This window comes from Myotis brandtii, unplaced genomic scaffold (assembly GCF_000412655.1).
Source record: "Myotis brandtii unplaced genomic scaffold, ASM41265v1 scaffold359, whole genome shotgun sequence".
In the NCBI taxonomy this organism is placed as follows: domain Eukaryota; kingdom Metazoa; phylum Chordata; class Mammalia; order Chiroptera; family Vespertilionidae; genus Myotis; species Myotis brandtii.
Window position 1 is genome coordinate 712,035 of NW_005363802.1, and position 21,565 is coordinate 733,599.

Sequence of the window (21,565 nt, forward strand, 5' to 3'; positions counted from 1 at the left end):
GTTCTGCCACAACTATCTTTATGTGTTAAAGCAAGTCATTTTAGCCCTAGCTGGTTTGGCTCAGAGGAGAGCATCGACCTGTGGACCAAAGGGTCCCGGGTTTGATTTCTGTCAAGGGCATGTACCTCCGTTGTGGGCTCCTACCCAGCCTGGGTCCTGGTCGGGGCTTGTGCAGGAGGCAACCATTCACTGTGTTTCTCTCACATCAATATTTCTCTCTATCTTTCCCTCTCTCTTCCACTCTTTATAAAAATCAATGGAAAAGCCCTAGCCGGTTTGGCTCAGTGAGTAGAGCGTCGGCCTGTGGACTGAAGGGTCCCGGGTTCGATTCTGGCCAAGGGCACATGCCTGGGTTGCGGGCTCGATCCCCAGTGTGGGGCGTGCAAGAGGCAGCCAATCAATGATTCTCTCTCATCATTGATGTTTCTATCTCTCTCTCCCTCTCCTTTCCTCTCTGAAATCAATAAAGATATATTTTTAAAAAATCAATGGAAAAGTATCCTCAGGTGAGGGGAAAAAACAACAAAAAGCAAGAAACAAGTAATTCTCCTCTCTTGACCTCAATTTTCTTCCTATATTAAACAGGAAGGTAATATCTTAAGGTTCCTACTGATGCTAACATTTGCAAAATACTTATAAAATAAAACCAAATGTGTTAAGAAATGACTTCTAGTGCTGTAATCTTAGCGACACTTTGTTATTACGTGATAACTACATGACATATATTTATGGCTGAAAATGGGTGCATTGTTAAATAGAAATATAGTAGAAGTATAGTGAGCATTTGCTTGAGTTATTACATGGTTGCCCCTGTAGAAGCTAGGCTATTTGGGGATGTTATTAGTGGAGAATGATGTTTGCATGATCATGGTGTTGGAAGCCCTAATTGGTGATTAGGATAAGTGATCTAGATCGGAAGGATTGGGATTGGTAAGAATCATCCTTTACACACACACACACACACACACACACACACACACACACACACACACACAAAACCATAGCTCCTCAATATGAAATAGGAAAGAAGAATCACAATGACAGAAATGACAGCGTGGCATATGGAACAGAAAGACACATTATAATCTGGAAGGCATGTACTGGATTGCCCATAGGGAAGGCTTGTATTTTTAGTAGCACTAAGATTTAGCCTAAATAAGAATGCCAGTGTCACTATGAAAAAGTGTCTTGGATCCTTTTGTTATTGTCAGAGATTTGGGGCATATATCACAAAATGGCATTTTTTAGGAAAGTGGTAGATATCTCTGGCTCTTGATACCCTGCAGCCTTATTCTGTGTCCTCACCAACTCTCCTCTTTATGGCTGACTTTCACATTTCTTCCTTTCCATCGCTTTTACTCTTTTTATTTTCCTTTCCAAAGGCTGGTCACCATCATGATCAATATTTAAGCACTTTGAGAGTGTCACTCAGGGGAAGGTCACCATTTAAAAAAAAACTTTTTATTGCTATAAGTATTTAGCATAATGAATTTTCACAAACTGGATGCATTCCATAAGCAGCACCCCTGTTCCAAAAGATAACATTTAGCTGCATTCCACAATCCATTATCACATCTATTCCCATTCAGTAGTTCTCTACGAGGGTAACCACCATTCTGACTTCTAACAGAATAGATTCATTTTGCTCGTTTGGAACTTTATATAAATGGAATCACACAGTAGGTAATCTCTTTAACTTTGGCTCAATATGTGTGAGTTTCATCCATATTGGTGCACATAGCTGTATTTGTTCATTTTTATTGCTGTGTAGTCTTGTGTGTAAGATATATCACAATCTACTTGTCCATTCTGTTCTTGGTGGGCATAGGTGTTGTTTTTATATTTTAGCTATTAGGAACAGTGCTGGTACCTGACTTTTGGTAAATATGTGTATTTGTTGGGTGTATACCTGGAAGTGGAATTGCTGGCCTGTAGGAGATGTATGCACTCAACTTCAGTAGATGTTGACATAAAAGACACTCACTGTTTTGGTTAAGTAAGCACTTGCCATGCCATCTCATTGAGTCTTTATAAAATCCTTTTGACATCTTATGGAGCTTATGTTGCTGCTAAAGACTTTGAGGTTTAGAAGGGTTAAATAAATTATGCAATGTCCATTATTGTTTGGGCAGGACCAGAAATTACAACCTAGCCTGACTTGACTTCAAAGCCTGTTTTTTATTTTACTTTATTTATTTATTTATTTATTTATTTATTTATTTATTTATTTAATGGTGTGCTCCAATAAGCTTTTGATCTCTGATTTAGAACTATGCTAGACTATTTTTATGCGATTTAAGGATTACTAACAGTGGCATTCCAAGCAATGTTGTCTATTTATTGGCATCCTAGCTATACAAACCTTAGATGTTTGTATTGCCTGAAAATGCTGGCAAAAGGAAAGGATGCAAAATGGTGGAGATCTGTATTCTTTCTGTTTCCAGGGGAGGCAGAGAATATCTCCTCTTCCCCCAAGATTTGAGCTCCCCTTTTGTGGTGTTGAGTTGTCATTGGCAAACCAGGACTCTTCCCCCTGTACCTACTGGGATCATGTGAAGGTTCTTACCCAGAGAACATGAGTGATAGAGATGTGTGTCATCTCCAAGCATAACTAGTTGAAGGCATGTATTTCTTCTTCTTCTTTTTCTCCTCCTCCTCCTCCTCCTCCTCCTTCTTCTTTTTATTTTTATTGTTTTCACTGATGTGCCTCCTGCATGCCCCTTACTGGGGACCAAGCCCGCAACCGTGGCATGTGCCCTTGACCAGAATCGAACCAGGGACCTTTCAGTCCACAGGCCGAAGCTCTATCCACCGAGCCAAGTCAGCTAGGGCTAGGTGTTTCTTCTTATCCCTATCTTTTTTTCTCTCACCAGACAGATATAGAGAATTCAGCATGGGCCTTTGAGTCCATAATGAGGCTGGAGTTATGAAGGGAGCCTGGCCCCTAAATCACTGCTTGGAAGAGAGAAGAGCTAGCTACCGGTCAGAAATGTCCATTTGGACTTTGCATGAGTGAATGATAAACTTCTATTGTGCTAAGCCTCTGAGATTTGGGTGCTTATCTGTTATAACAGCTTGTATTCACTTAACTAGTATACCAGGGAAGTTTCCACACTTATCCCACCTGCTTCCATCATTTGGATTCTGGTACTTTTTCCGTGATTGAAATCTTGAAGACTTACTTCCCTGCCTATGCTTACTTGCCAGGATCATAGGAATCAAAAGCTCTACAATGCAGGACCTTGATCTGATTATCTTTGTGAATCATCTTTAGCCCCATCATTTATTGCGTGTGCTGTGACAATGTGATGTAATTTTGTGTAATTTAGCCTTTGAACCTCTTTGTTCTTGTGAAGGAAGCCATTACAGAATTGGAAAAAGGCCTTTTCATGGTAACAATGGAAAATTTAGTGAAACCTCTTTTTATATATAGCCATGCACTTGTACAAAACTCTTTTATGCTTTTTTCAAACTTCAAGCCTCACAGGATCTTTGTGACATAGGACAGACAGCTTTATTATCTCTATTGGGCAGTTGAAGAAAATGAAGTACAGAGACTAGAAACCAGACTTGTGACTCCAGTTCACTGTCCCTTTGGCTCCTCTTGACGCCTCAGTGTCTGTGTCAGGAGCCAGGGAATTATCACAGACTTTACCAAACCACATTATAATGGGCTGCTGTTACATTTGGGAACTAAGTCTGAGGAATCAATCAGTAGTTTAAAGAAGTCAGTAATTTCTTAATACATTGTTTAAAGTTGGCTTCTTGTGGACTAATTTTACATGCTAGTTTTCCAAGCTTTATTCTTTTATTACAGGGCTGTGGTGTATGGCTATGTAGATTGAACACTACATAACCATATCTGGTAGTTCATATCCTATCTAATAAAGAGGGAATATGCTACTTGACCCTCACGCCATTACAAAGATGGCGGTGCCCACAGCCAATAAGGAGGAAATATGCTAATTGACTGCCCCACCCTCAAAGATGGTGGCACCCACAGCCAATAAGGAGAGAATATGCTAATTGACTGCCCCACCCTCAGAGATGGCGGCGCCCACAACCAATAAGGAGGTAATATGCTAATTGAATGCCATTCCCTCAAAGATGGTGGCACCCACAGCCACAAGATGGCGGCACCTAGTCCCCTCAGCCCCCCAGCCACCCAGGGCCACCCGAGGCTTAGGTAACCAGAGCCGGCCGAGGCTTGCACTGCCAGCAGTGGCAGCAGCAGAGGTGTGATGGGGGCTCGCCTTTCCCTGATCGCCGGGTCTCCTCCTGCCCCTGAGGGCTCCCGGACTGTGAGAGGGGGGAAGGCCAGGATGAGGGACCCCCCTCCAGTGCATGAATTTTCATGCAACGGGCCTCTAGTAGTAATATAATGGATGATACAAACACCACAAGATCCAGGTACATTCTAAGCTCAGATCTGAGCCCTGTATCTATAAGTCTAACCCCTTCCCCTTTCCTTATACTTAAAGACTGTGAAACTAGCAAGTTTCCAAAATTCTGATGCCCAGCATTTCTTCCTGCCTACCTGTTTTTCTTATTTCCAGATTGACTCTGGATGCCTGCCATAAAGTCTTATGCAAATGTTCTTCCTTGGTTTGCCTGTCTAACAGGATTTGTCCTCCTTTCTCTCCTGATCTCTGTTCCTTGTAGGTACCATATCTTTCCAAGGCCTTCCCATTCTCAGCTTTCATATGAGCTTCAAAATGGTGGCTCAGACTATGGAGCTTTGGTTTCTCAGTACTCTTCCCATAAGCTGCACTTCATCAGTATTTTCCTGTCACATAGATCCGTCATGTGAAATGCCTTCCCTGATCCTACCCTCATCTGAGCCGTGCTTAAGCCTTACTTTCTGTATTCAGGGTTACTCCAGCCCTTCTCCTCTTCCTTTTCTCTGTACGGGATGCCATGGAAGAGCCCTGGAGTGGTAATCAGAAGCCCTGCGTTCTAGCATGACAGTTCCATGGACCCTGTGGCCCTGAGCAAGTCACTTAGTTTTTCTAAATCTTAGTCTCCATTTCTGCAAAATGAAAGCATTTGGCTAATGACTTCAAAGTTTCATTCCAGACACCAGTTCTCTACATTTTGGCTTGATTTAATTGGATGGGATCCAATTTAATTGAATGCTTTCTGGGGAGGGGCTGAGAAAGACCAGAAGGTTTCCACAACACCAGAGCATGCTCAGAAAATCTTGGTCCATTTCCTGGCAGTAAGTATCTAAGGATCCAAATCAATTGAAATCTTTGGGGAATAATTAAGTCATGCCTTTATTCTTTCATTCGCATACATTTACTGAATGTATTAATTATCTATTGCCTTAGAATTTAGCCGCTTAATGCAGCAGACATTTATTATTGCATAGTTTCTGTGGTCAAGAATTCTGTGTGTGGCATAGCTGGGTCCCCTGGCTCAGAGTACCTTACTAGGCTGAAATCAAAATGTTGTCCTGGTCTGCAATCAACTCAGGTCTTAACTGGTGGATAATTTGTTCCAAGCTCCTTTATGTGACTGTTGGCAGATTCAGCTCCTCATAGACCTCAGAGGTCTGATGGTCTCATTTCCTTGCTGGGTGTTGGCCAGAGGACTCCTTCGGTTCCTTGACACATAGGCCTCACCATAGGGCAGTTCAACATACTGTAGTTTGCTTCTTCAGAGCAAGCAGACAATGAGAGAGAGAGAGAGAGAGAGAGAGAGAGAGAGAGAGAGAGAGAGAATATCACATCTTATAACCTTATCTCAGAAGTGACATTCTGTCACTTTTTGTGTGATATATTCTATTTATTAGTGGAGGCCAACAAATAGCTATCTACTTTTTCCATTGAGTTGTGAACTAATTGAAAAATAAGACAAATAGGTGAGGCAGATGGGAGGCCCAAAGTGCAGACATCTCTTGCTTAGTGTTGGTTTTCTGTTAAAGAAATCAGTTGTTCTACATGAAAATGCTAAAGGAACCCTTTTTCAGTTATTTTATTGGGAAAAATTACTATGCATTACAAATCAACCCCAAGCCCCCAACCAACTAAAACACATTAAAATCCCAATATGTAAAGAACAAACTGTCATATCGTGAGGTAAAATGCTTAAAACATTGCTTCTTTGATGCCAAATAATTAATATGGTTATTAACAAGCAGTTGTTTTGTCTAATCATGTCTTTCTTGGTGCCAGCAACATCCTTACCTCTGTTGACACTCTGGAGCACTAAAAAATATCTGTGCGTACTTCTGATCCATCTAAATTTGATTTATTACAAATGCCAATTGTATTAGGAGTGAAACTTGAGATGTTTCCCTCATGGTCTTTTGTTAAAAAGGTTGCATTGATTTTTTAAGGCATAAATGTAATTTTTGAATACAACATCCATTTGCTTGAAAAGTACTTAGGTGAAGTTTGGGTATTAGAAAAAACAAGAGGAATTTTACTGAGAAAACATTAGCAGAAGACACATTCTATGTGATATACCTGTTTCACTTTTATTGTAGGTAGTGCCGATATTAGAAAATGTGGTTTACATCTGTGGGCAAGCAGGCTCTAAAATTCTGTGCTCTAGAATTAATTAGACTTATCTTTTGAGTCACAGATTGTGCTGGAGAATTGTGGGCTTTCCCTGAAGGGAAACGTTGAAACATTTCCATTATGTTGAAAACATATGGCAAGACCACAGCACAACATGCAATTTTGGAGAATTGGCCATCCCCCAAGAAAAAGGAAAGTGGAGGGGCCAGGAAAACACTTTCAAGTTCCCCAGTGAGATTCAGTCACTTTTGCTTTACAGGGAGGGGCTGAGAGAGATCAGAAGGAATATGTAGAGTTTGGGGGACATGACCCTCCACCCAAACCCTGTAATTTAGTTTCTTAAACTTTACATGCATGAATCGAACAATGGCATTGCAAGTCACGTGCTGCTATCATTATTGCCATTACTGATGGAGAAACTGAGACTTTGAGAGATTAAGCAACGCATCAAAGGTCCAAGGAACAGAAAGTGATACATTTGAGAATTAAACCCAAGCCTGTCTAATGCCTAAAGCCTGTGTTCTTCACCACAGAGTGATAATACTTTACTGCTTGCCTACTTTTAAAAAATAGATATACTTTTATTTATTTCAGAGAGGGAGAGGGAAAGAGAGATAGAAACATCAATGATGAGAGAGAGTCATTGTTCGGCTGCCTCCTGTACCACCCACACTGGGGATTGAGCCCGCAACCCGGGCATGTGCCTTGACCAGGAATTGAACCTTGATCTCCTGGTTCATAGGTCCACGCTCAATCACTGAGCCATGCCAGCCAGGCTGCATACTTAACTCTTGAAGTGTGATGTTCAGATACTTATAGTCTGCAGACCCTTACATATGAGCCCATTTTAATGACATTGGAGTGCAAAAAAGAAAAAGAAAGATTCATCCTAAGCTTTCCTGAGATCAATACCATTATTATATTTTAGACCCTCTAGGTATTAATCTTCTGCTTTGTTTCAGAAAAGCAATTCCATTTTCCTAGCATGGTCTGTTAGAAATAATACTGTTTCTCCATGGCTCTTTTGAAATTTTTCCCCTGAGGGAGAAAGAAAGGCAAGCTTTTTCCTTTTCACCTCTGTTCCTCCTACCGCCTTTCTCTCTCTTAAATTGAATGTTCATTGATGCCCTAAAATGACTATGCTCAGAGAAAAGGCAGATGTGAAAGTGCTTTATAATATTATACAGTTTGAATATAAGCTGTTTTCAGTGCTTTCTGACACTTCTTGCTTTCATTATTTTATTTAACAAATATTGTGTTGTCTAAAATATATTTTGCTAAAATAATATAATGCTAATAATATTTGTCAAACATTTGTTATGGGCTAATGATTGTTCTAAGCACTTGACATGAATTAACTAATTTAAATCTCATTAGAATTATGTGAAATAGGTACTGTTTACACATTAGGACTGCAGTGCAGAGGAAGTTTGGAACCTTTGCCATAGTAGGCTCACAACTAGTAAAGCGAAACTGAACTTTGATCCCAGGCAATCTCATACCACCAATTGCATATTCAACTTCTAAGCTATATCTGGCTGAACCTGTATGTACCTTACACCTTGAAAGCTGTAAAAAATTAGACACAATTGGTACCTGTACTGGATTGAATAGTGTTCCCCCAAAACGCATGTTCACTAGGAACTTCGGAATGTGACCTTATTTGGAGAGTATCTTTGTAGATACAGTTAGTTAAGATGAGGTCATACTGGCCCTGGCCGGTATTATTAAGTGGTTAGAGCATTGGCCCATGCACCAAAGGGTCTCTGGTTCCATTTCAAAGGCACATACCTGGGTTGCAGGTTCAATCCCTGCCCCAGTTGGGACACATGTGGGAGGCAACCAATCGATGTGTCTCACATCAGAATTTCCCCTCCCCCTCCCTTCCACTCTTTCTATAAAACAATGGAAAAAATATCCTCCTCGGATGAGAAATAACAAGAACAAAAAAGATGAGGTCATATTGGATTAAAGTGTGCACTATGAAGTGTCCTTAAAAGGAGAGGGAGATTTGGAAACAGACAGGTAGGTGGGGCAAATATCATCATTCTCATTCTGCAAACATTGCCTGGTGTTTCAAAGTTAGTACCCAGTGGCTGGATCTGCCTCTGTGATAGTGGCCTCCATTGTGCTTTGTTTCATTTTTCTTATCGGTAAAATAAGGATCACGATGCTAATGATGGTGGTGGTTATGCTACTGCATCTGCTGCTGCTGCTGATGGTGGTAATGCTTTTGCTGCTGATGGTGATGGTGGTGGTGGTGATGATAATGATATTGATATGGTCGTGATGCTTTTGCTGCCAATGGTGATGGTGGTGGTGGTGATGCTGCTGATGGTGATAGTGATGATGATGATGGTTATCACCTACTAGGCCAGTGGTTCTCAACCTTCTGGCCCTTTAAATACAGTTCCTCATGTTGTGACCCAACCATAAAATTATTTTCGTTGCTACTTCATAACTGTAATGTTGCTACTGTTATGAATCAAAATGTAAATATCTGATATGCAGGATGGTCTTAGGCGACCCCTGTGAAAGGGTCGTTCGACTGCGAAAGGGGTCGCGACCCACAGGTTGAGAACCATTGTACTAGGCTCTCTGATGGGAAACCATTGTTTTTCTCCATTTTACAGGAGAATAAAGTAAAGCTGTGAGAGAAACTTGCCCGATGCCATCATTCCTGTGATTGCAGGTTGATCTGCCCAAATTTATGTGAAAGCAATTTGTAAACTGTGCTGGTGCTGTACCAGTATTAGTTATATATAGCAAAAGTCCTCCTAATAACTTCCTTCCACTGGTTCTAGTCATGCCAACTTGAACTTTTTCAACATTTAAATAAAAAATATTGTCCTTGCTGTATTAGTTCAGAGTGAAACAATTAAATCTCTATTGTCCCCCTTTACCAAAGAAGTGTGTTCAGACTGTCTCTAGATACGGCCTTTTCACTTGCAGCCTTTTTTATATTTAGATGATGATTTAAAATTACAGTAAAGTAACTACACATAAATTCACTCCATAGCTGATAGGCTCTGAATGCTGTTATTATTAATTAAAGGTCGGTAGGAAGGGGAATGAGAACTAATATTTATTCAGTACATATTAAGAGGCAGGTACCAATCAATTTAGTTCTCACCTACAATTGTATGTAGTAGATATTATTATGTTATATTTTACAATATCTTCGGTTCTGGAGAATGAAAGCATTGCCCAAGGACACCCTGCAAATATTAGACAGAGGAAGAATTTGACCCCACCAACTGTACCTTTACAACCATGACACCTGCCTTCCAGAAGAATGAGCAAATGATCATGTGGATGTAGAATAATTTAAAGGAGATAAAATGCAATTTTTAACTTTCTCTACCTGGGATACATAGGACAAAGGCTAATGGGGGTAGTTATAAGCTAACCAGAACAGAATTCAGGGGATTTTGGTTATAAACCCAAAGTTACATTAACATGCTGTGTGATGGTGGCATGTCATGTTAATGTTCTGGCTTTTGGTCCTGTTAAGGTGTGATATTAATAGTCAGATATTAGTTAAGCATTAACTTTTAATGGCAGTGGTCAGAAAAATGATCTGAAACTTGGAAATAGGCTTGAAAGGGTTACAGGTGCTCTTCCAGTGCAGTGCTGGGCGTAACATTGTATTGTCTGGGCTATTTCACCACTCCGTAGTGGCAGAGGAGAACTTGGTGAATTCCGTTCAGTAGAAATGCAAATATTTTCTGTCCAAAGAAGAGATAGAAAACCCTAAAGGTTGCTGTGTATGGCCCTGTTGGACATCAACCAGTTTTGTATCTAACCCACGAAACGTATCCTAATATTGCTTATAAATACTTAACTTCTCAAATGCTTTTTGAGAAGGATTGGTCTTAGTATTTTACTATTTTTAATGAACAAGTTAAATACAATTTTTGACATATGGTAATTTTATATTTGTATCAGAGTCATGATTTTATTTTTTGAAAATTATACTTTAAGAGTATTTAGATAGAAAGCCTCAAATCTACAAGCATTCTGAATCTCTGTCTTGGCTTCCATCCTCCAAGTGACACAAAAATGAAACTGGAAGTTGAAACTGCTACGTGGCATTTTGAGCTCCTCGAGCCAGGCAGGCAGCAGGCAAATAAGGGGCTTTCTGTACTAGGTGGGGTGATTGATCATGACTATCTATCAAGGGGAAATTGAGTTGCCACTACAGAATGCAGATAAAGAGAAATATGTCTAAACTGCAGGAAACCCTCTGGGATACCTCTCAGAACCCCCTGTCTTAGAAGGCATACATTTTCTAATAAAAGTCAATGGGAAATTACAAAAAGTCAATTCAGACCCTCAAGGATTTGTAGAATTTGGGTTTTTCAGAAAACTCTTTGAAAAATGCTAATCTAGTGCAATTTCTTCATTGTTATAGACCTAAAAACTGCTTAAGTTTTGACAGCAATTTTTATCTCACTGGGTAGATTATGTTCTTTAGTTCTATCCCTAAGTCTCACATGCAAACACGCAACTCCTTAATAATTATTCAATATTCATTGAACAAATGCTGTGTTGATTTAACACTTACTAAGTACCAGGCTCAGCTCTAAACCCTGGAAATACAACAATGAACCTATGTTTCTAATTTCTCACATAAAGCTGTCCTTCAAGAGGTGTGTGTGTGTGTGTGTGTGTGTGTGTGTGTGTGTGTGTGTGTTGACAGTAAACACATAAAAGTATCTATTGGATAGTGACAAGTACTATGAAAAATATAAGGCAGTACTTGTAAATAGATTATAATGGTTGGAGGGTACTAGTTTATATAACACTAGAGGCTGCACGACATTTGTGCACTCGGGGCAGGGCATCCCTCAGCCTGGCCTGCACCCTTTGGCAGTCCAGGAGCCCTTGGGGGATGTCCAACTGACAGCTTAGGCCCGCTTCCTGGCTTCCTGTGGGGAGTGGGCCTAAGCCGGCAGTAGGACATCCTTAGTGCTGCCATGGAGGCGGGAGAGACTCCCACCACCACCACTGCTATCGCCAGCCATGAGCCCAGCTCCCCCTGTGGGAGCACACTGACCACCAGGGGGCAGCTCCTACATTGAGCGTCTGTCCCCTGGTGGTCAGTGTGCATCATAGTGACCGATTGTTCTGCCATTCGGTCAATTTTGAATATTACCCTTTTATTATATAGGACTAGAGGTCCGATGCACGAAATTTGTGCACTGGCGGGGGGGTCCCTCAGCCCAGCTTGCCCCCTCTCGCAGTCCGGGACCCCTCACTCCTTACCACCCACCTGCTCGCTGCTCCTTACTGCTTGGCTCGCTGCTCCTTTATGCTGCGGAGGAGGCGGGAGGGGCTCCTGCCACCGCCTCTGTGCTCGCCAGCTGTGAGCCCAGTTTCTGGCTGAGCAGTGCTCCCCCTGTGGGAGCACACTGACCATCAGGGGGCAGCTCCTGCGTTGAGCGTCTGCCCCCTGGTGGTCAGTGTGCATCATAGCGACTGGTCATTCTGGTCGTTCTGCCGTAGTGGTCACTTAGGATTTTATTATATAGATGGTCGGAGAAGGCTTCTCGGCTAAGATGTTTGAGTAGAGGACTGAATTACACGAGTGAGTAAGCCCTGTTTATATTTAGAGCAAGGGTTTGCAAAGTACTGCCTACAGGCTGAATTTGGAATGCCACTTGCTTTTATAAATAAAATATTATTGGAACACACCCACACTCATTTATTTACATATTATCCATGACTGCTTTTATACCACAATAATAGAGTTACGTAGTTCAGCAGAGAATGTATGGCCTGGAAAGTCTAAACAATTTACTGGCCTTAAAATGTTTGACAACTCCTGGTCTAGGGAAAGAGGTGCCAACCAGGTAGAGGAAACAGCAAATTCAAAGGCCCTGAGGTAGAAGTGTGGTCAGCATGTTTAAACACTGGTCAGTATGCTTGGAGGAAGTGGGGACAACAGAAGGTGGTGGGAGAAGAAGGGAGGTAAGATCATGTGGCCACAAATAAGACTCTGGCTTATTCTCTAAGTAAGATGGGAAGCAAAGTGACATGATTTGGTTTATGCCTTAAAAGGAACTTTCCATCTACTGTTTTTTATAAAAATTTATCTTTATTGTTGAAAGTATTACAGATGTCCCCTTTGTTTTTTTTTCTTCCTATTGACCCCCTCCACCCTGTACCCGCACCTCCCAGGCCTTCACCACCCTATTGTCTATGTCCATGGGCTATGCATATATGCATATAAATTCCTGGGTTAATCTCTCCCCCCGACCCCCACCTTCCCATTTGAAATCCATCAGTCTGTTCCATGCTTCTATGTCTCTGGATCTGTTTTGTTCATCAGTTTATTTTGTTAATTAGATTCCACTATCTTTTTTTTTTTATCTCTCTCCCTTCCCCACTACTCAGCCCTCCAAATCTTTCTCCATAGAAAGAAGGGTTAGCTTAAGAAATGATTAACCATTTAATTTGATGAAGTCTTAGTTATTTCTGATACTTGTACATGAAGGGTCTCCTAGCCCTTGGTTCCATCATTTTTTGAGGACCTGGAGCCTCTTATGAGACTTCAGTCTGCATGAGGACTGACCAAGCTTCTCATCCCATGACCAGCCCTGGGTCATACGAGAAGGCCAGTACGATTGCTTGCTTCATAAAGAGCACCCCAGAGCTTTGCTCTCCTCTTTCAAGATGCCTTTACCTATTTATAAATCATTTGTGGCAAAGTGATAATGTATGTGTAAATGCTGGCTTGTGGTCTAAAAACATCTAATACACACTCCCCTCAGCTTGAAGGAAAGTATGTTACTTATTTTTAAAGTGCATTTGCACCAAAGCAGAAATATTGCATCTTATGTGGGGCATGTGTGACAATGTGAAGGTCATTTTCTCTCCTTCAGAAATGCAAATAAACACTTTCTAAATTGAATTCTGTTTTTTCTCAACCCCAGTATCTTTTTGGGCATTCAATCACATATGATATTTACTCTGTGAAAAGGTTTTTAATGCTGTAAGCACAATTTTGAGTTATTTCTCTTAAGCATTTTCAACAGAAATAGTCTATTATATGCTCTCTTTTACCAATCTGTTTTGTCATCCATGAGGGTGGGTTAGTGGTGGCATGACTTTTTAATTTTTCAGGCTTTTATTTTCCTACACAGTGTGGATATAGTGAAAGGCTATAGGAAACAAACTGTGCTGGAATGTTCAACCCCTAACACGATAGGATCTTTGGGTGAGACATTTAACTCATAGAACGTTGGTTTATCTATTGATCAAAGGGTGGATATTGACTCTGTGATCTGGCCACCTTGGATGACTACTATATTAGAATTGAATGCTGTTGTAGGCATCAAAACATGTTGATATGTGGAAAGCACTATATGAATATGAGGTTGTGGTGTTAGCTTTAGTTGTTCTACTTCGTGATCTATGAAGAGTATGTATTACCTGAATCATTCAACTTTATACTTTAAAAAGAAAAAAAAATGAATTGGTGAAAATAAGAAAAAGTTTATAGCAGAGGTTGAAAGATTTAGAAAGGAATATCTGGCAGATATGTAACTTATATTCACACAACAAATTGGCTTCAGATTTAAATTAGGAAATGCATAAATCAAAAAAAATCCAAATAGATTGTTTTTATTTTCCAAAGCTGTGAATCTTATGATATGGAATTTGTGCTGTATTTTGGTTAGAACCTTTGTGCTTGATATTATGCAAATATCAAGTAAGCAAAATGTAAAATGATATTCATTTACATTGGAAGTTTTGTTTTCAGAATTTGGCAGATATGTTCAGTGGCATAGATGAGCTTAATGCTAACACTTTTATGAGGATTTTTAAAAATCTACAGCACATTTGGTTTGTAGTATCTGTTTGGGGCCAAGATGCTTGAAAATGTCATAAAGAGTCTTAAGCCTTAATTGAAAAATGTTTAAAAGACAAATCCCTTAGTAACCCATTATCTGAAAAATGATGGCAGTAACTGGTTTGGGTGGGAAAACTTACATAACTTTGTCAATAGGCATAGCATATCCTCCTTCACCAACTTTTTCCTAGTGATAGTAATAATATCTGTTGAGCATTTGAGCTTTGGTAGGAATTCCAGAGAGCCAATTAAAACATAGCCAATTTCTTCCAGAAGCTTCCAATCTCGTGAAAACAGGTAGTAAGTTCTCTTCTTCAGAGCTGTAATCTTACTCTTGAACTAGTTTCCTTCAAATACTATTATGAAAGAAATGTCCTACATAAAAACTAGAATAACATTTTAGAGGAATTATCTATTTCACCAGAATATGTGGCACTCAAAATCCTATCTTATTTATATAACCCAGATCAGTACATTCAAGAGTTCTTTCCACTGAACATGGACTAGAATTAGACAAAAGCCAAGAATCCCTCTTGCCATCCAGGATGCCTTTGCCTACTTGAGTGGCTGACATATATGTTTAGAAGTAAATCTTTTTAAAAATTTCTAATGTGGGGACAATGCCCTCACAAAAAATTATATGGTACACACATTGATTAGACATGACCACTTAGCTGAGAATTTTCCCCAAGGTAACTCCTCACCCGCCATATGTAGAATCAGGGCTCTTCTCAGGTCACTTATGCGGTCAGGCCCATTTCGAGAGACATTTTAGTCTCATTTTTACTGGTTGCAGGGGAAGGAAGAAAATCAAGACCAATCAAAGACTTTGCTTTATTTATTTGAAAAGGAATGAGCAATAAAACAGAGATAGTATTTCAGAAATGGTGCAAAAAACCTGGCATTAATCTTGCCAAGGTTAGACACTGTGAAGCTTTTTACCCTGTGGATGACCAATACTATTCATGTTAATAATAATAATTTTATTACTATCTATTAGTTATTGTGAATTTACTATGTGTTAGATGCCAAACTAATAGCTTTACTAGCATTTTTCTCAGTTTATCCTCTTAAAACTCTATGAAACAGAAACTACTCAGAAAACTTAGGTAATTCATCCAAGATCACACTGTTGATAGGTGGCCAAGCTAGTCTTTCTATCACCAAAATTCATGCTTTAGCCATGCTGCAATATTCCTCTCTATGGAAATGAGTTATTATTTGAATCGATTTAAGAGGGCATAAACATTGACTTATGTTTTCACATCTTCCTAAAAATATTATGATGCATATCACTGGTTAAGGAAAATATACTGGGGTCAAGATGAGTTATTTCTGCTTCACTGATGTTCTCAGATTTTTTTTTTTCATTTTAGAACTTCATTCCTGACAAAATCAGGATGGGTAGCTGGACAGGTTGGTCTTTTGTATTTCTTATCACTTTGAAATTTTATAAATCTTCAGTGTTCTTGGAGTATTTCCATATTTCATATGAAGTATCCAGTATTGGATTCTGCTCACAATGACTACTAATGCTTTCATGTCTCTATTTGCCTATTTCTACAATGAGAATAACATTTTTTTCTACATGGGGATACTATAAACTATTATTATATTACTAGAGGCCCAATGCACGAAATTTGTACAAGAGTAGGCCTTCCTTTCCCCAGCTGCCAGCACCAGCTTCCCTTTGGCACCCGGGACCCAGGCTTCCCTCGCAGCCCTGGCTTCCTTTGGAAGGTCATCCGGAAGGACGTCCAGAAGGACGTCTGGTCTAATTAGCATATTATGCTTTTATTATTATAGTTAAGAATAATATAATAGCTATATAAGTGCTTCAAGCTTATGAGGTAGACCAGAAACAAAAATCCAAGTTACCATTGTCATCTAAATTATTCACATTGTAGTGCAAAAAAAAGAAAGACTCTTAGAGAAGTTCTGTGGCACACTTAGCTTTATTGTAATTGAACGAATACTTTTTTTTAAATAGCCCCTTTTACAGCACATGTAAAGTTCAATTTTTTTCATTATATTTTTACAGGTTGTCTTTTATCTGAGTAAGCAAAAATACGTCTTTTTTTTTTTTTCTTACTTAAAACATGTAGCCAGGATTCAAACCACGTAGCTCTGGTACCAAAAAGGCAACAGGTTATGAAAATCACAGTACAATTTCAAAATTATTTAAGTTGGTTAAAGATATCTAAAATGATATTCACTTGGATTGACAGTAGAAATCATGGGTCAGTTGACATTAGGACTAGTAGTTACACCTACAATGAGAGCAGAAATGGGAAGTTCAGGCTAATAAGAGCTACACCATTCAGGATACACCATCTTCATAAATACTGTGGCTGTGAGGTTGCAATGGCTACATCACACTTGAGCACTTCACACATAAATATAGCCAAAGCGAAAAAAAAATATATAGTCTGCTAACTTGGATCTGAAATAAAATGGGCATTTATTTTTAAGAGGGTATACTATCAAACAACTGCACAAGACACAATTTAAACCCCAAAATTACATCTAGGAAAGAAAATAATATTAAAATTCACACCCACACAGACAGTAAAGTAGAAATCTGTTCTTTGTGATTGAGGTTTATTTTTTTGATGAGTAGAAATAATTTATGACCCACAAAAGGATTTCACGGGTGAAACACTAATTACAGACATTGTAAAGAATGTAGCTCAGGAGGCTTGTTTTAAAAATGAGGCAGCGTTTTCCTGAAAAAAGTTTGGTCCTCGACTCACAATAGGCTAGTCACTATGGTCTGATGGTAAGCATTTTCTGTGTGTGTGTGTGTGTGTGTGTGTGTGTGTGTGTGTGTGTGTGTGTGTTTTAAGCTTTTCCAGTACTAAAATCAGTCAAAACCAGACCAAAAGACAAATTGCCCTTGAAAACCTGACCTTGCATATATGTCTAATTGATGTATCATCTGAAAGAACAATGCTAAAGACTATGGAGGGAATTATGCTCACGTGATTCTGCAACAACTTTATTTTGTGCAAACATTTTCCTTCATTACCATATAACTTTATTCACCTAGGTGCCAGGAAACCCACCCCATGATCCTCCCTCCCCCCTCCCCCAATCTTCTCCTCTATCAAAGTGTTATAAAGACAATTTCACTGTGTATTTACAAGCACAACACTTAGGCAAGAAGGTCCCAGGGTCTGAAGGGCACATCTATTTCTTGTGGACATCTTCATGCCGAATAATCTTGTATGTGATCCAGTAAAAGATGTTGAAAATGAGGAAGGCCAGTGGGAAGGCAGCTCGAGATATCGTGTCAATTCTTTTTGCCCGGTCCACAAACTTCTTCTTGATGGTATCTGCATCTTTTGGGGGTTGTGGGATCGGGTTGGCAGGTGTGGTCTTGACAGCTGTTCCATCCTTCACTTGGAGGCAGTGACCCATCCCATAACCGCTGAAATTAAAACGACTTTCACGAGTAGCATCTTCTTCCTGAGAGAAGAACGACAGAGAAAGCACAGTTTGGTTGTCAGTCAAATCAGATGGAAGATGCTTAAAATTCTTTAGAAGTAAAAGGATAAATCACAGTTAACTGATAGCGTGGGAGGCTTTTGGAATGGGTGGTTCTCTTTCAAGTTTAACTCAATTATTCATGGAATAGATACAGTTCATTAACTTTTCAGGCTGAGAAATTAAGGGTAAGAATAATGACTTCGTGGTCATTTTAATTAATTAACAAACAGAGACACCTACATTATATTCAGCACCAACTTTTCCAAAATCAAATGTATTAATCCATAGCTTTGAATAGATTGTTTTAAAGTGAAGTCTCTAAATCACAAACATATACTCAATCTATGAAGAGGATCATTTTTCATTTACTCATTCATTCATTCATTCATTCATTCAAAAAAGCATTTACTTAACTCCTGCAGTGTACCGGGCCCTGAGGTAGTAACTTCTAGTATTGTGGCTTATTCACAGTCTGGTTCCTTCTATTGACATTGATTTTAACGTTAATGGTAGATCTAAGATTATCCTTTTACAAGTATATGTTTCCCCTCTAGCCCTCTAGTTCATTTCAGTTATATGGCAGAGATTAAATATTCGTTATTTGATATTGGATTTTTCTACCATGGGTAATTTTTTTAATATATATTTTTATTGATTTCAGAGAGGAAGGGAGAGGGAGAGAGAGAGAGAAACATCAATGATGAGAAAGAATCATTGATCAGCTGCCTCCTGCAACGCCCCTTACTTGGGATCGAGCCTGCAGCCCAGGCATGTGCCCTTGACTGGAATCAAACCTGGGACCCTTCAGTCTGCAGGCCGGTGCTCTATCCACTGAGCCAAACCAGCCAAGGCTACCATGGCTAATTTTTCTAGTGTTAATTTTTAACATTGATTCTTTGGCTAGTTATTATTTCTAACATATTTAAACACTTGACCTTTTATCTGATGTCAGTGGTGTTTTGTATTGATTATTTCTACATTATTTAGATAAAAGACTGAAAATTGTATTTATTCCTCAGGGTAAAGAGTAAATAGCTTAATAGAGACAAATGTATGGAATTTGGGTGTGAGGTGGATCAAAATAGTGGGGTTGAAAAGGCAGGATTGAAATGACCTACTTAATAAAAATTTAGTTCTGAATATCCATCAATTGAATCTTCTTCTGAAACTAGATTACTGCCTTCCACAACACTATGCAACCCTTCCAAGAAACCAGAGGCACTGCACTATTTACCTTGCCTGAAAATCGGAATGATATATTTTATGGATGCAAAGATTTTAATTAAGTATAGTATTTCAAAATATGGAATAAATAGATAAATTAATCATTGCAGTGTCATTGGAAGACTTATTTAGTACTTAGCAAGAAAGGAAGCATAGAGGCCATTAGGGGAAGGGGACTTGCTTATCACATGGGTTATAGGCCATCTTGGACATTCTATACTGATTGGTAATTAGATATCAACCAGTGTATCGGAGAAGTAGAAGAAATAGTGCCAGTTGGTTTAGTAGAGATCCAGACTAGGAATTTGGGTATTTTGGTTCTAGAACTGGCTATGTTGATCTTAGGCAAGATATTTATTCTTTCAAGGCCTCAGGGATCTCATGCCAAAAATGTTGAGGCTAGACTGGATGTGTGGATCTCAGCTTTGGCTTCCATGGAGCTTTTGTAAGTATATGTCTGCCTGCCTCCCCTCTCAGCAACTTCTAGACCAACTGAATCAGAATCTCTGAGAAGGAGAACTGAGAATCTGTATTTTGAAAAATTGAGTGACTCTAATGCAAAAGGTTGGAAACCAATGGCCTACATGAGCTCTAATGTCCATTTCTAAAATCCTGAATCTATTCTATATTATTGAGTATAAAGTGACTTTTCAAATGGAAACAGTCTTTTAAATTTCCCCTTGTCTGCCTAAATTTATTGTGCTGTTTATTCTTTCCATGTCTGTAGAATCTTGCAAATAGCTGTTCTCACCTCTATAAACATTTTGAAACTCATGATTAAGCATACAATTTACTGCCTGAGTGAGATAAGATTATTTAAAATTATTGGGCCCCTGAAGAAATAGAAAGGGTAGTTAGCTGGTAACCCACTTTTAGCTTATGAAAAAAGGAAACCTAAATACACATGTCCATATTTATTTTCAGACTGACTCATTCATTTAATTTCTATAGTCTTTCCTCACATACTGTGAATGGATAGCTGAAGAGGTTAACTTATTCACTTCACTACCAGAGCTAGAATAGAATGATACCAGGTTAGGTTATAATTCTGTTGTACATTGCCATGCAACCTGTGGGTGCTTAATAAATGTTTGTTGAATAATGAACAAAAGGAAACTTGAAGAGGTTTTCTCTATGCTTGAAAATACTTTCCTCACTCATTCAACAGTATTTTAAATTATGCTTCTTAGTATAGTTAAGCTAGTTAAATCAATTCTTTAAAATTCTCCACCATAAACATAAATCTGTCATAGGTAGAAAATTATCCATTGAATGTTTCATATGCAGGAGATGTGAATGCTAATTTAAGGGTCTTCTTATTTACCATTATGACTCATTCAATGCTTTTTAAATATAGAACCTTAAACTATCCACATAAAAGGGTATGGTTTTGCTTCAGAAAACATAATTGAAACCAATTTGAAACCAATTTCTGTGTTATAATGAATAATTGCCTTTATAGCAGGTTCAGAATAAAATGTATAATAATATGTAAAGATTCCTATATGAGGGCAAAATGGAGATGAGCTTGAGTTATGGATAAACAGAAGCTAAAATAAAGAACAATTTGTAGGCATAGCTTAGTTGAATGTATTCACAGGGAGAGTCAGTTATATCATTTCAGTAAGAATAGAATTTTAGGCATATATTACCCATTTCTTCTAATTAGCCAGGAAACCAATTAGTTAATTATTGCTGCCGACCAGCCATCTTCAATAACTTCGAGCAGAAAACACTTCAAGCTCATTTATTTTGTTATTCACTGACTAAATTCCCATAGAAAATGAATCATCCAGTCCAAGTATCAATATATACAATTTCTATATCCCACTGTGATAAAATCTTCAATTTTTGTCTGCTGCATGAAGCACTTCATGGCACTATGCAATGTTTGAGACTTATTATCTTATTTTATTTATTTTTTGAGTCAATTTTACTTACTGTAAAATTTACTTATTCCTATGTTTGGAATAACTGTTGTCTAGATGTGAAATTAGACCTAAAGCATCACTAGAACTGCATTGTAGTGAATTGTTTAAGAAAATAATCCTATATAATAAAAGGCTAATATGCAAATAGAACGAGAGGTGGAAAAACTGAACAATCAGTTGCTATGATGTGTGCTGACCACCAGGGGGCACGTGCAGAACATGGCAGGCATGAGCTACAGCGGGATGGTGGAGCAGGTGAGCCAGACCAAGGTGGGGCGCTGGTCGATATCATCGGGGCAAGCCTCTGGTGATTACTGAAAATTCTTTGCTCCCGCGAGCTGTGGTCCCGCCCGGCGCTCACAACCCCTGCTGGTGCCAGCCCTGCTTGCATCTGCTGCTGGTGCTGGAGCTGCCCCTCGCACCCACTGCCAGTGCCCGGCGCCAGCCCCGATCACTCAGCACCGTCAGCAGGTGCGAGCAGCGGCTGCTGGCCCCGATCGCCCTGAGGGCTCCTCCACCTCCCCTTGCTCCTGAGGGGG

General features: G+C 39.3%; 1 protein-coding gene across 4 annotated transcripts in view; it reads right to left on the bottom strand.

Annotated features, from left to right (window-relative positions):
- Positions 1-16,326: 16,326 nt before the first annotated feature.
- The window catches only part of GLRA2 (glycine receptor, alpha 2), a 171,455-nt gene continuing 166,216 nt past the window's right edge, over positions 16,327-21,565 (bottom strand). For all 4 annotated transcript variants that reach the window (XM_014544312.1, XM_014544313.1, XM_005871879.2 and 1 more), the window contains one exon: positions 16,327-17,850. In XM_014544312.1, coding sequence (XP_014399798.1) covers positions 17,572-17,850 — 279 coding nt within the window. In that variant the 3' untranslated portion in view covers positions 16,327-17,571. The remainder of the gene's footprint in view (positions 17,851-21,565) is intronic.